The 15659-nt window shown below is 32.3% G+C and overlaps 2 protein-coding genes across 2 annotated transcripts in view; one reads left to right on the top strand and one right to left on the bottom strand.

The window, feature by feature from the left end:
• Nucleotides 1-2963, bottom strand: part of LOC106457639 (ubiquitin-conjugating enzyme E2 S-like) — a 25860-nt gene extending 22897 nt beyond the window's left edge. Inside the window, exon 1 of the mRNA XM_013917073.2 lies at nucleotides 2847-2963. Coding sequence (XP_013772527.1) covers nucleotides 2847-2855 — 9 coding nt within the window. The 5' untranslated portion in view covers nucleotides 2856-2963. The remainder of the gene's footprint in view (nucleotides 1-2846) is intronic.
• Nucleotides 2964-3049: 86 nt separating this feature from the next.
• LOC106457633 (ADP-ribosylation factor-like protein 6-interacting protein 1) overlaps nucleotides 3050-15659 on the top strand; it is a 37007-nt gene continuing 24397 nt past the window's right edge. The window contains exons 1-2 of the mRNA XM_013917068.2: nucleotides 3050-3225; nucleotides 9535-9683. Coding sequence (XP_013772522.2) covers nucleotides 3157-3225; nucleotides 9535-9683 — 218 coding nt within the window. The 5' untranslated portion in view covers nucleotides 3050-3156. The remainder of the gene's footprint in view (nucleotides 3226-9534; nucleotides 9684-15659) is intronic.

Genomic DNA, 15659 nt, shown 5'->3' with positions numbered 1-15659 from the left:
AATAGTAGTTGAATAAAATTTTGAATGTGAGTCAACAAACAAGATGACATGGACTTTCACCTGTGACCTGTATCAAAAGGGTTAATACAACGGATTCTCCACCTTTGTTTAATAGTAAAAACAACTGCATGATTAATTTTACTGTATATTTCTTTAGAGAAATATTATATAAGCTTCAAAAAATTTGAAGCTTATGGATTATCCAAAACAAGTTACTAAAATTAAAATTTCTAGCATATACTCTTTCAAGTCATAGAAAACTGAATTTGAATAAAGTATGTGAATTCTTTTAAATGACTATAAATAAAACTGGTTAGATGCTTTTTATTTAAATGGAAGTAGAAAGCATGCACTGATCTCACTGAAAATCAGTGAATATATGTCAATACTCTGTATATCTACAATGCAATAAATATTTCCATTACTTTAAATAAATGTTTCAACTAACTATCCTCAAAATCAGTAGTCTTTCTACTACTAATTTTACTTTTATGTATATTAATATTGGTAAATTTATAATAAATGAAAATGATACTGTTTGGTAAAGGTACTGTGGATTTTTTTTTTCTAAACTTCATCTATGACATTTTGAAAATTACTGAACTATAATATCACCATTAATTACTATGCTTACACTATCTTTTGTCTAGGAGATCAGTGTTTCATTGCTACCCTAACAGATGTAATACCATACTATTTTCAACATTAGAAGTTAGTCCTATTAAGCAATCAGCATTTTAAACCTTACCCAGTAAAACCAAATGCTGGGTAGTTTTTTCATTACAATAAGTGGAATTTGCTGAAAGATTAATCATTAGGATCATTAATCAATTACATTCATCTATGAAATTTGTTTGAATGGACAGCAACTGCCTGTTGTAGAAACACAAGTACAGAGGACCACATTTCAAAAGTCTTTCACCTTTCGAAACATCGTTCTCTATACTTATGTTTTTACAACAGGCAGTTGTCATCCATTCACCCAAATTTCATCATGAAGACTCTGCCTAAACAATCTATCAAAGAATACATTCAACTAATACTACTAGTAATAATTAGAAACACTATTTTCAATTACTTGTTTATTTTTGTGACATTAATAAGTTTAATCATAGCTTCAATTAATCAATTACTTTACATGACACTATTCCATGTAAGAAATACTTGTAGGTAACTATATCAATTAATCAAGTTAACTGTTCTACCGTACACACAGTGTAACAAAAAGTTTGTAAATATAATTAATTTTTATTTCATTACTTTTACCAATCTTTAAACTACATAGTTTGTGATGTTCCTTTTATTGGGTTATAAAAATTTTGATTAATTTCTTCCTGAATAACAACAATCTATATACACCTGTGATTTCTTATAGGTATAGGGTGATGGGAGAGGGGTGGGATAAGTTGCTGTAACAGATTAAGGGTTTGTTAGAGATGAGAAAGCAAATGGTTGAAATAAATTAGTTCAGTCAAATTGGATTGGAGTTGCAAATGAAGTACACCTCAAGGCTCTTTGCTAGGTAGAACTGAATTTACAATTAATGTGATGATAATAATAAATCAAACTTAATGTTTCACATTATAATGTTTTTGATTATTCCAACAGCCAATTAACTGAAATTATGATTAAATCAGCTGCCATGTCATTAATGTGATGAAAAGAATCAGCTACGTAAACTTAGGGTTTTTGATTATTTACCATTTGCAATTATTTCCAATGTCCAAATATTCCAAAAATTGCTATTATCTTTGTTGTTAAGCATACACCTACATAATGGCTGGATAAAGGTTTTTATGGTTTGGTAATAATCCTCATTGCCACTAAATTTATTATTTCTGTCTTTATTATTGCAAAGCTAGTAAGGCTATCTGCCACTAATTTTGAACTGATGACTAGAGGGAAGGCAACTGGCTGGTAACACCCAATGCCAAATCTTTGGCTTCTTAAGCCATTCGAGACGGGTCATAGGTGAAAGGGCATGTCATCTCGTTTGTTGACTCACATTCAAATTTTATTGAACTACTATTTCATGAATTTATGTCAATAAGTTTTTTATCAAACTATAGATTATAATTGAAATTTTAGAAGTATACATTACTCGATTTATTAATTTGAAAGTAAATATAAAAAAAACACAGATAAACATCGATTTTTGTGTTACATGGTATGTTGTATGCAGAACTGGTTCAAATTAGATGTTTATGAAGTCTAAGTACTAAGTCTATAGTTTCGTACGAATTAGAAACTCAAATTACCAATATTTACAAGCTAGAGTATAAAATAAGAAGTTCTTCTCTTTTCTATTTACTACGATATTGCTCATGTAATAAATCCAACACAGTGGCACCCCACCCACCTCTTTCCATTTGTGAAAATGCTCCCTTATATACACTTACTTCTATGAATTAGAAACATTATTACAAAGAAACCAAGTTTCACCTTTAAAGTTATATAAACCTTATAATTTAAACACTTTACTTCACATTTTAATTTGAAATTCAGTCAAATTCAAATCAAAGTGCATAAACTTAAAATCGTACCACGTATATGATTTAGTATTATTATTAGTATTACTAATAGTAATATTAATACTATTATTCAGTATTAGTAATACCAATAATGAGTAATACAGTATTATTACTATTAGTAATACATGTACCAATACTATAGTAGTTTAACTTAGTTTAAGTTTTACTTTTAACTAATTACGTCGAATTTGAATCTAACTTTAAAAAGTTGTACTTAACTTGGCTCAAACTCTAAGTTAAATATAACGTTAAATAAATAAAATGAGATTAGATTTAGACATTTTATAAAATTATTATCATTTATAAGTTACGTACATTTGACATTTCCGTGGACTCCAATGCTGCAATTTTCAAATACTCCAAGCAACGAAACGAAAGCCAATATGCCCTAGGTCCTTCTCAAATACAAGTTCATTCAACCAACCAGATTTCAAATTTTGCGAATCATGTTCCGAGTTTTTTTTCACGCATAACTTCATAAAAGGCTCTCATTATAAGTTAAATTTATTATTTTAAATTTTATAATCTGCAGCAATTTTTTACGAATACTATCAATGTACAAGTACAATAAGTTAATAGTTATATTTTTATTTTGATGACTTAACGACCGATTCCAAAAAACAATATGGCGGACGAAGTTGCTAGTCAAAGTGCAACTGAGATTGATCCGGTGTACCAAAACACATCAAATCTGGTAGAATATTTTTTGATTTTAAAATTTAAGTTCATTTGGTATAAGTTGTTTTATTTACTTTATTTTTAAATATATTACATCTTAGAATAAGATGGCTAGTATTCGTAAATATTATATAGTTTGATATTATCGTTAACTTTTAGTTTTACTGTTGAGATAAAAAATTACAATTTATATTGAAATTGAAGCTTGGGTTAGGTTAGTGTTGTAACGTTGTTCTTTCGGTGGTGGGTACTTTCATATTATCTGGGGAAAACAATTCAACGTCCAGGCCACGTAACAATAAAAAATTAGTTTCGTTATCTCCTTAAAAAGATTAACGTTTCTTTACATATTAATTATTAATATTATACTTATACTTTATAGGCTTTTATACTTTGTAATTTGTACGCTTATGTTGATAATTACGTTACCTGCACTACACTCTATGATAATGTAAGCATAAACTTTCTTATACAAAGTATCTCCATATGCGCAATAGCTAGCATAAAATAAATCCAAAACTGCTTAATCCACCATACTAATTGGAAAACAACTTTCTCAGTTTCTGTCTTGATGCTTCGCCATTTCACTGCAACAAGTGCAAGCTTACTTAGCTAATTTACTGGTTCACCTGTATTTATAATTTAATCCTTGTTTAAAATTAAAGTTTGCAAAGCCTCTCATTCATAGATATTTCTGAATATTCTAGGACTAACTTCATCTTAATGTTATGTGCCCTCCAGCTAACATTAAAAGTATAGGTTATAACATTGCCCCTTTCTAGATCGAACACTCCTAATACAAAAATACTACACAAAACTGTTCTTTCATTCAAGTATTTTTGGTGTTTTTCTGTTCTGAGGCCTGTAATATACAGATGGGATGGTGATTTGTTGTCACTGGCCATCCTGTAGCTGTGAGACTTCTCCCTAATAGGTGGTTGGGTAAATCCACAGGTAGGTCTAACCTTGATGATCATCTGGAAGTCGGCTCAACAGGAACTCTGGGCTTCTTAACAGGATGAGTTTCTGCTGATAAGCCCTTCTCTGAAGTTACCCATTTAGCTGTTCTCCCACTGACATACTTCCAAAGATAAGTATGGTGGATAGTTTTTGGTTTGGATTGCCTATTCTCTGAACATCTATATATCTTTGGAGTTGTCTTATCTTGTAATGGGAATTGTTCAGCCATACCATGTAGCTTTGATGAAATCCAGTCTTATCAGCATTGACATAATAGTGACTTTTCATTTGATCACAAGCTGATTAAGTCTCTCCTGGATAAAATCATGTAGGATATCTTTATTCTACAATTCTAAGAGGCCCTTCCAACCACCAATTCATCAGGAAAAGCTGGAATATTTGACTCCACTAGGTGAAGAATTATTGCTAATAACTATTAATCTGAATATTTCATTTCATAGTACTGCCATCATCACTGTCCCTGTTTCAACTGGAAGCTCAAACTTCACTGTAATAACAAGATGTAGGGACTTCCTCTTCATAGACTCTCAAACTGTTTCAAACTAGCCTGACCTCACATCCATAAAATGAGTTCCCAAAATACATTCTTTCTCTGTGTCAATTGCCCACACATCATGAGATGCAGAGAAACCCCCTACAGTAAGGGTAACTTCCAACTTTATGTCCACCAGCTGTTCACATCAATTTTCCTTCCTTCATCTGTGGGGAAAATTTTTTCCATCTTTCATTAAGAAATCCGGATGGACAAATGTAGTTGTAGAACCAGTGTCAGTCAGCATACTACAAGGTTTTCTATCAATAAACACATGGACTTGTGGATGATTTTCCTCACATAATGACCTTTTCTCATTTGGGATAGATGGAGTATTCCCAGCTGAACTTCATCTCACAAGTCCAACAAATTCCTGTTTTATTGATGCCTCATAAGCTCTCTGTTGTTTCTTTGATCTGATTTGGCTCTCTCTCTCTGGTTAAATAACAGCTGTTGATTTCTTAGTCTCAGTTTCAGCTGTAATGGCCATTTTGCTCGCATATATAACAGTTCCATCTTTCTGATATCCTTTAGGAGGAGCTTTTATTCCATACAAGCTCTTGTTTGAAGTTCTTGGCAATATGTTATTTCAAGTTAAACTTGAAACACTTATTGTCTTCTAATTTATTCCCTCAATTCTGTATAACTAGTTGTCTAATTAATGCTTTTAGCTCTTCTAAATTGTCCTTAATGGGAGTTGATGTTGCAGTACTGCTCATTCTGACGATTCCTTAACTTGGAGATGATGTCTTTTAGCTGTTTATCTCTAACTTTAATAGCTTCTAGTTCCATTGCCTACTCTGGAACTTTCTTTAATGATGTACACCTAATTTGATTCAACATAATTCTGTTATAGTGTCTATAAATTGGTCATGTGCCATTGAATCCATCATTTCACAAGTCGCATCCAGATAAGATAATTGGGTAAGCTTTCAAATTTTTCTGCAAGTTTGGCTAAGGATTTTTTTTTCCCTTACTGGATACTTTTTTCTAGTATGTCACTCTGTTTCTGTTCAGTAAGGCAGTTATCAGTGTTTGATAGTTGTTACGTCTCACAGCTGGTGGGTTATTTAATGTCAAAACTGGTCTTTTTAAATGGGTAGTAAGATGAATGGCTTGTTTGTTATACCATCTGTTTACCATAGAAATGATTTTGATCTGAATCTGGTATGACTCCCATGGTAGTTTCCCATCATAGTCCATTGGTTTCTCTGTTAGCCAATTTTGAACTGGCCAGCTAATTTCTGAAACTGGATTTGGTATTGTCATGACTGGAATAGGCCAGAAAGGTCCTTCAGTAACAAGTAGCACAGTAGTAGTGGTAATAGGTGTAGACCAAACAAGTTATCCTATTCCATATCTGATAGTAGGTGGTGTTTTTGGTTTGAGCTCTTGAGCCAGTGCAGGAAGAGTTGTGGCTTGCTTAATCTTTTCATCTAATAATTTATTTGCCAGATGTTTTATTCTGTCACTGATGTTCTTTTCAGCTTAATTGATGTCATTCTTTTCTTCACTTTTGACTTTTGTTATTTCAGCTCTCTCTCTCTCTCTCTCTATATATATATATATAATTTAATATTCAGTCCATATAACAATAAAATATTAGTTTTATTTCCTCAATATTTCGTTATAGACTTTTGCATTTTGTAACTTGTTGTAGGCCTATGTTTACAGTCATGATATTTGAACTACTTTGACCTAAAAATCAATTTACTTGTAGAAACTAAATCAATATGTGCGATGGCTAACTCAGTTCCAAAATGTAAACACTGATTGATTCACTTTACCAGCTAGAAAATAACTATCTTCACAGTAAGTTTACTTGGCTAATTGGAAGCCTGCGATCTGAGTGAAGAATGAGAATTGGGATTGGATTTTGACAGTCTGCGTTTGTTTGTTTGTGTATGGACATCGCTAACGTATATGTACTAGTGGTATGTATCAAGCTTCAAAACTCTTCTTCAAATAAATCGTGCATGACTACAAAAAAGACACATTTTCATTAAAATACAAAACAAGTATATATTAGATGAAGTTGAAGAACTCGTCAGTTCAGGATACATTGCACCCTCTTCATCACGAAGACACCTGAATGTATTGTGTATTTTCAAAGGAAAACAAACTTACCAATTTGATCTTCTTAAAATCAGATCAGAAAAACACCAGGGAATTCTTTAGATCAAATCAGTATTGGTGGCCGATATGGAGATTGGTCACAGGCTAAGTTAACTGATCAACATGTGTTTATAATCTAATTCTTGTTCTAGATAGTTCACAAAGCCTCTTGTTTATTAATATTCTTGAACTAACTTGATCTTAATGTGATACCTCCTCTAGCTAATATCTACAGCATAATATCAAAAATATAGCTTAGAACATTAAGACCAAAAACACCAATAACAATAGTAAAAGGGAGAGTACCTAACTGATGACCTACTTCAGAGTGGTCATTGAACTTCCAATTTGAATCTTTTTGTAGTTTTTTGTTACTCATAATTAAAGCTATTTATAATTAACTGTTACTGTAGTTTTTTAGGAAACCTGGTGAGTAGTATTAGTTACAGAATTAGTTTCTTAATTTTCTTATATTTCAGAAAATGTTTTGAGGTCACAGTTCAAGATTTGGGATAACTAGTTAAAACTAATAACAAGGATTTTTATTAAATGTATTAAAGGTAAACAAAGTGTTAAAATGGGGTTTTGATCCACATTGCAGGTTAGAAGGTCTTTATTGAAAACTATAAGATACAGGGCTGTAGTGCTGCTCCAGCAACTGGAATTGGAGCCGAGTCCTGACTAAAAATATATATGTAAATAATAAGTTATTCAGTTTACACCCAAAATTATCTCTCAACCAAATTCCCAAAGCATGCAGAAAACTCTGTTTGTGATCCCCTCTTTCACTGGTAGAGTTCTCTCAGACCATCTAGCACACACTATGTCACTCTCCCTCAGGAATTGGCCTCAGATACTGTGCAACTATTCTGGCTCAAGAGTGTTAAAATAGTGAGGTGTTTTTCATCATACTGCAAATGGTCATGAAAATGCATGGGTATGGTATTAAAACACATAATAAAATACATTTGATTTTACAATTGTACTGTATGTTTGATAAAATATACACATTTGTTAAAGCTATGTTATTTACATAATATACAATGAAGGTCTGTTTTTTTGTTTTGTTTTTTTAGTCATTCATTTTAGCAGAATAGGAGATGTAAAGAGCATTATGAAAGTCAAAGTTGTGGATACTGTAGTGCAGTTATATGTACAGTAAATTAATCACACAATTTTGAAACTTATTTTGATATTAGTGATTTTGTATATGGTGTCCAATTGCTTTTCTTTTTCTTACTGCTAAAGTTAAAGGAAGTTAAGCTGCGTGTTTTTCTGTAATATATGTGTATTCACTTTAGTACTAACTTAAGTAATCTCAAATAATTAGTACTGTATATATTTCCCTTATTTAAAATAGGCTTACAAAAATGAAAATTAGATTTAGAATATGGAATCTTTACCCTGATGATGACATCACACATATGACAAATTTTGTCAGGTCTCTGGCACTGTAAGATTGAGCACAACACCACTGTTGAGGTAACGGAGCTTTTAAATGTTTCTCCTCTTCTGTTTTTACAAGAGAAGATGTTAGCAATATTCCTGACCCTGAGTATTCTTTAATACAACATTCAAGGACACAATGGGAGAGCAATGTGCTTTGGAAACGACAAACTGATGAACATTTTGCAGTGCAAACTGTGTTGCTTGGCTATTGTAAAAATGTATGGTCATCAGATAGAACATGACTAGGTGTACTTAACTTTATAAATAACACATACACAATTGTTTTTGGATTGTTTAACTGATTTATATACCAAGGTTTTAGATGTCCCTTTGGCTAAGATAAGACCCCATACAAGTTTAAGCTACCATAAACTTGGTTTGATTAGACACAACAAGGAATTCGTTAGTATTATTTTACCAATTGATCAGACCCAAATATAATTGTAAATGTTTGTAAGAATCAAATTTTAGAAACTGTTTAGTGGTATTCTGGAAAATTAAGAAATTTGGTTGTGTTACTAAATTATTAGTGTTTCTTTGTAAAATATGTGTATTTTGTATATTTCCCTTATGTAGCTTCATAATGTCATGGTTGGTATACAGTATGAGACCAGTATTATCAACATAACTAGTAGTTATGTAGTTAGAATCCCTAGTTTATCGGTCATTTGATGGTTAGTGTACTCAACTCATAATCTGAGGGTTGCAAGTTCAAATTCCTGTCACCGTACATGCTCATCCTATATGGTTGCTGACTGGGCCAGCCACCCATGTGTAGAAATTATTGGCTTAACTCCAAACTATTTGGGATTAAGGTCATTACAGGAAAAAAACATTAGATACTTTTTTGAATAATGTGATTATTTGTAGGTACAGTTATTTAGATCTTAGAAAATTGAGAAGTATTTTATGTTAAAAGTCTGTACTGTTTAAATTAATATCACATGAATAATATTCTTTTTTATGTTTTCCGTTTATCATATTCATAGATATTTGCTTTGTATTCATTTTTAATCATGTATTTTTGTTTGAATGAGACCAGTAATTAACAATTAAGGTAGTTTATACTGATTCCTAAAGCAATTACTATTGGTTTAATTTTTATATATTAAAATTTTAAATTCCTTATATTGGTTACATTTTTTCATCTTCCTGTCATAAAGTTGCTGAGTTTATACAGACCAATATTTAAGGATTAATATTCAACAATTTTTTAGTATATGTGTTTTTAATCTTTCTAATGTTTAGAAAATGGTTTATGAAGAAGACAATGTGAAAATATTAAAATCCAAGCTGGAAGGATGGAAACAAGTTGTTCAAGTGGTACATTCAATACTCGTTTGGGAGCAGTCGTATTATCCTGCTCTTCTGGCTGGTTTTGTTGCTCTTCAATTTATGTAAGTATGTACAATGTACGTAGTACTTTTATTGTTCCCAGGTGAAAGGTAATATATTTATTTCAATTATTTGTCAAGATGAAATTCTCTTTAAAATAAAAGAAATCAAAGTGCATCTGGCAACAGCTGCACTGTTATAGGTGCCTTGTGATACTAGTTAGTCATTATTAGCCCTGGAAAATATTGAACAGATGTTGCTACATACAATGATGTATTCTAACCCTCATTACAAGGAAATGGATGGTGGTAAATTAAGGACGAGTTTGCCTACATCTGAACATGTTGTTGATAGTGAGTTAGATTTTAACATTGAAAGTACACTGTAAGGAGACCATTGGGAACCAAAATATGCTGAAGACGGAATGTTAGAGATGGAAAAATACTGTTAAAAAATTTTCACACCATGCAAATACACATTGTTCTTATCCCAAATGATGCATATGCAGTTCAACCAAGACTCACCCACACTATTTGCCATTTTGCCAAAAATTAATGATAAGTTAATAATAGGCAAAAATAAGATCAATATAACAAGATTTTTCATGAAAGCATACCACACAGCCATTTCTATTTTAATCATGCCTATTTATAATCAGCAGTAAATATCTTTTACAGAAATCAAATAACTAACATCATCACATTATCAGGAATGGGATTCCCACCCACGAGATCCCAATGGATAATTTATAGAGTGCCTATTTAAATCTATATATATTCCATAACTTTCATTTAGCCAGTGACTGAACTAATCATATTTTCTGATCATGCATTGAATAAAAATCCAAATATAGGTCAGTTTGTTGCCCGACACCAGGCACAGTTAAAGCCTTCAATATGGAAACCTGGTAATTGTAAATTTCTGTAAATTGCAAGTTTCCTGTGCTTTTCATATGAATAATCTTCTTATAAATATTGCTATTAAGAAGCTAGTAAAGTGAATTTGCAATTAACAGGAATCGACTGTATTGAATAAACATCTGGAATATTAAAAAAATAATTGAATTGGAAAATAGTTTTGTTTTGTGTGTGTTTTCTCTCATTTTATTTGAACTAAAGTCAAGGTGTACTTGAGGCATTTTATAGTTAACGTTTTCCAGACAGGTCATGGGTCAAAGGCCATGTCCTCATGTTTGTTGACTCGCATTTTATTGAACTACTATTTTATGAACTTATATCAGTAAGTTTGGTATCAAACTGTAGATTATAATTGAAGTTTTAGTATTATACATTATTGAATTTCTTAATTTAAAAATAACTATTAAAAAACACAGTTAAACATCAATTTTTATGTGTAATGTGGTATGTTAAACGCAGCAAATTAGATGTTTGTGATGCCAAAATACTAAGTCTATAGTTTGTACGAATTAGGAACTCAAGTTACCTATATTGGCAAGCTAGAATATAAAATAAGAGCCTCCTATCTTTTGTATTTGCTGAGATATTGCTCATGTATTGAATCAAACAGTGGCCCCGCTCACCTTTTTCCATTTTTGGAAATGTTCCATTATATACATTACTTCAGTATATAACATGTGAATAACAAATTGAAAGCTCAGAATGTCTTCCTAGTGGCTTTCTCAGCCATTTTAAAGTGTAAGGACGCCATCTCCTTCTGAAGCAATTGGATATTTTTGAGGGAATTTTTAAGCATGCTTCAGTATGTTTAGTAGTTTAAAAGAGTTTAAGAAAGAAGTTGTAACAATTTTCTGAATTTTTGAGTGACCATATACAAGAAATGGTGTAAGTAAAAACGCATGTATTGTGAAATAAGGTCGAGAGCTATAAAGTACAGCTAGCTGGTTAAGTGGTATTGAGAATCATGAGTTAGTGAATCACGAGTTAAGAGTTATGAAAAATGAAGATATTGCCTAGCAATGAAGTAAGTGCACAGTGATTAATTACTGATGCCAACTCGTTAGTACTGTGGAAGCTACGAAAAGGTTTATGTTAGCATGCAAAAGCGGTACTTTGATAGTATATTCCTTACAAGACACTAGTGTAGTAGCACAAGTGAAAAGGCAACCAGCTAACTCACCATAACAGTAACCAATCACTTGAGAGTTATGGTTTTGGACTAGCCCAGGAAATTGCACAAATCGAGCAATAAAGTGTTAGAACTACTTGCAGGTAGTTAGGAATGCTATTTGAAAGGCCGAGAGAATACAGAGGAGTTATGGGTTAAAAACTTGTGTCTGGAGGTGAAAAGTTAGTTGTTCTTGAGCTCCTTAGAGTTATCCTCAGGAAGAATCAGCATTTCCAACATGAAGATGGCTTTGATATACAGAAACATCTGTTAGTTGAGTTCTTGCACACATCCTAAAAGCTATCTTCAAGTTTTGTACAATGAAATAACTTTTCAAGCATTTCCAACTTTTATGAATATGAAAGTCTCAATCCTCCAGAAGTATACTGACCCAGCTCTGTTGTAAGTATAGAATTATTATCTCTCTTGATCAATTAATGTAGTTAATAGTAATGGATATTCATGTTTGTATTAAAGGAATTTACTGTACATGTACTAATTATTAATACTGATTAACAGTTATAGTAAAAGTTATGAGAAGTTAATGATTAATAAACTTTTGACTAATATTGTATGTTATGTGGAAAAATTTAATAATTGTTGTTATAATTTGTTCAATATTAGTCTTGGGCTCTAATTCTTTATTCTAACTGTACATTACCTCGAGTTAGTGACTTATGAGCTCCACTCGCCACTGCAAATCCTCCACTAAATAAATCTGGTGTAATCGGCAGTATAACTGAAACTCTAACAATTTGCCCTAAGAGCGATGCCCGTTACACTTCTATCAAACCAAGATTTCAAGGAGGAAGGTTGTATCTTTAGTCTGCATCAAAATCTAATATTTTTTAGTCCGAAATACAGCCTAGTTACTAAGCTTGATAAATTATAGTAGAATTCTGTGGTATCGATATTGTAATTTATGATATTTTGGTTATTCAAATATATATATACAAAACATAAAAAACATTATTTCGTTTCATATTCTCCACATGTGAAATTTTAAAAGCCTTAGCAACCTATGTCAAACAGCAACCAAGTACAATGGTCATAACTAGAAGAGATAATTGTTTGGTTTACTTCTTTATTTACTGTTCTATGTTTTAAGAAAAATAAGTTTAAGAACTTATTTCTAATAGTAATAATCTATACACATGTATAACATTTGAAATGTGACTGTATTTTACAAAATACTAGTCTACTAAATCACAACCAAGACAAGTCACTTTGTAAAGACTGAAGATCAGTTTTATATTATAGGATATGGTAACAGGAGTGCACATGTACCACATCATTGTAACTTCTGTATTGTTAGCCAGGCACGGCTGAAAGGACAATGTAATAAAAATAATGAATGTATATAAATGTATACTGTTATGAACTTTGAGCTATTTAGTCCAAACATTTATGTTTTTGTGTTATAATTTGTTGCCATTCTAGAATGAAAAAGGCATAACTTATATTTATTTCCTAATTTTTTATGGTAGTTACGAGATCGAACATATCTGTCGAACCTGTACAGAGATTCATTAGTGAAAATAACAGAGAGAACATAAAGTTTTTTAAGAAATGTTTGATAACTATCTGGACATTACAAAGATTTTTCATGTGAAATTTGAACATCTTCTGATGCATAAAAGTATTTTAATCATAAAATGAAGATTACCTTGCATGTTGGATAGGCAACATGTGAAAAGAAAAATAAGGTATGAGAAAAACATTCTTTAACAAACCTTAAGACGTAATAAAAAAATTTGATATTTTGCATATGAAAGCATTGTAATCTTTACGGATAATCTGCCAAATTTCATTAACATATGCTTAATAATTTAAAAGTTATAGCATGAAAATTATAACAAGCACAAAATGGTTATGAGGTCGGTCCCATGGACCTGAGCCCGTGTTGAAAGAGTTAGTATATTTACTTCTGCAGTAGTTCCTTTTCAAAATGTGCATAAGAATTGAGTGTTGGCCTGAATGATAGCTTCTACCATGAATTGGGCTAGTTCAAGTTTCTTTTGTAAATTTTCAGTTGTGTATTTGTAAGTGTAAGCTTATTTTTAACAATGCATTTATTCTGGTTGTAAAGTCTTTGTCTGTATCACAGAAATATATGTAGATTATTGTTTGTGCCAATATTCTGTTGGTCAGTGACGTTAATCATATGATAGTAATTATTGCTGAGAGCATCTGTTTAACTCAGATTAAAAATAGTTAAGTCTTCCAGATGTAAAGAAAAGACAGTATTAAATTATTTTGGCCTAGTTCAATATCACTACAAAGGTGTCAATAACTATTGTACTTGAACTTTATTTTTATTTTGGCTCTAACAATGGTCAAGATATTTGTTTTAAATATTCAAAAAATTTTGTTCCAGGTGTGGATCATTTTGACAACTTTGCCTAGTCTAATTGCAAGTGAAATTCAGCATTACATCATAATAGGGAGGAGTCAGGAAGTTTTGAATGATTAGTGCTTTGAGTTTTGCTTGTAAACTATAGAAACAAGAGAACACAGAGCATTGGTATAAAATTTAGGCCATAATAAACAACTATAAAAAGGACCAATAGTTATTCAGGAGGAAACATTAAATGAAAGAAATGTTTTTTGTTTAATCATAATGGAGAAGGGGCTTCTAGGAAATAAATAAAGAGCTGTCCTTTGTGTTCACCTTAAAACAATTTTGAAATGTGAAAGATCATGTTTGTCATTGCAAAAATGTTGGGGACTGGCTTGTTGATGTGATGTTTAGCCACATATCGTATCTTTCAAAATGTACATAACTCTACTGACACTAATAGCTATTTCTCAGTCTTCATCTTTGCTATCTAATGTCATGTTTGCTTGCTCCAGTCTTTACGTACCCTTGCCCTTGGCAATATCTAATTTGCAGTAACCTTTATATCAGTTCCTGGTTCCAATGGGCTCTGTTGAAATGAGGTGTTCCATAAGACTGTCTGCCATTCTGGATGGTGATATAATATTTCTAATGGACCGATACTCATGGATTATCATGAGTAAAGCTAAAGGGGATTTTGCAGTCCCTGCTGATCTTAGAGCTGAATCAGTTAAGATCAATTTGCTTTTAAAAATTAGGGAATGTGGTTCACCTGTTGCACTGTCTCTGGAGACCTGTTCCTTGGGACTCTCCAATACTTATGTTCTTCCCTTGCTTCTACTAGTGGAGCTTGGGAGTCCTTACCACACCCAGTTCCCAGTCGCTGGGGTGGTGGACAGAGTGTTGAGTTTTCTCCACTCTCGGAGAAGAGGGCGAAGTTGGGGACCCTCCTACCTGGGTACCTGGAAGTTATTTTCCCTGATGTTGGCAAGAGCAAGACCAACCTACGCGGGAGCCTACTCGTAAAACCAGTCCAGCTCTGATGCTTAGCTATCGGGGGGTGCTTGGACCCTCTTATGAAGACTGTCAGGTCTTATGTTGTTCATGCAGGAGGTCTACTATCTCCTCATAAATCCGAACATGATGTGGTCCCATCTTTGGTTCTTGGTGAGACAGTGTTCCACATCCTCTCCTTAATTCCAAGGGTAAGTGGAATTTTCCTTGCCCACTTGGTGGGGAGTAAAGACAACTGTTTTTAAATCCAGACTGGATGAGTTCTGGACTTTGGTAGGGTATGTCTTTTCCGGTTGATCAGAAGGATTGTTCACTTTGGTGTTGTTTTCTTTCTTTCCTAAAACCTGTGGTTACTGGTATGGATCATATCACAAAGATATATATATATCTGCAGTCCAACTGCCCTGGCCACCAACATTGAATATGACCCCTTAAACCCAACCTGAGTTGTGGAACCTTGGCTGTTTAGTCAGGGCTGGACCATCATACTTGTATTATATTCCACTCTTTTCAATTTTCTGTAGTTCTGGATGAATAGCATACCTGTTCTGGATGTAGTGCAGTGTTCCTCACTTTGATACCACTTCTTGTGGTACATATT

Source organism: Limulus polyphemus, unplaced genomic scaffold, assembly GCF_000517525.1.
Source record: "Limulus polyphemus unplaced genomic scaffold, Limulus_polyphemus-2.1.2 Scaffold354, whole genome shotgun sequence".
NCBI lineage: Eukaryota > Metazoa > Arthropoda > Merostomata > Xiphosura > Limulidae > Limulus > Limulus polyphemus.
This window is presented reverse-complemented; position numbering and strand designations above follow the sequence as displayed.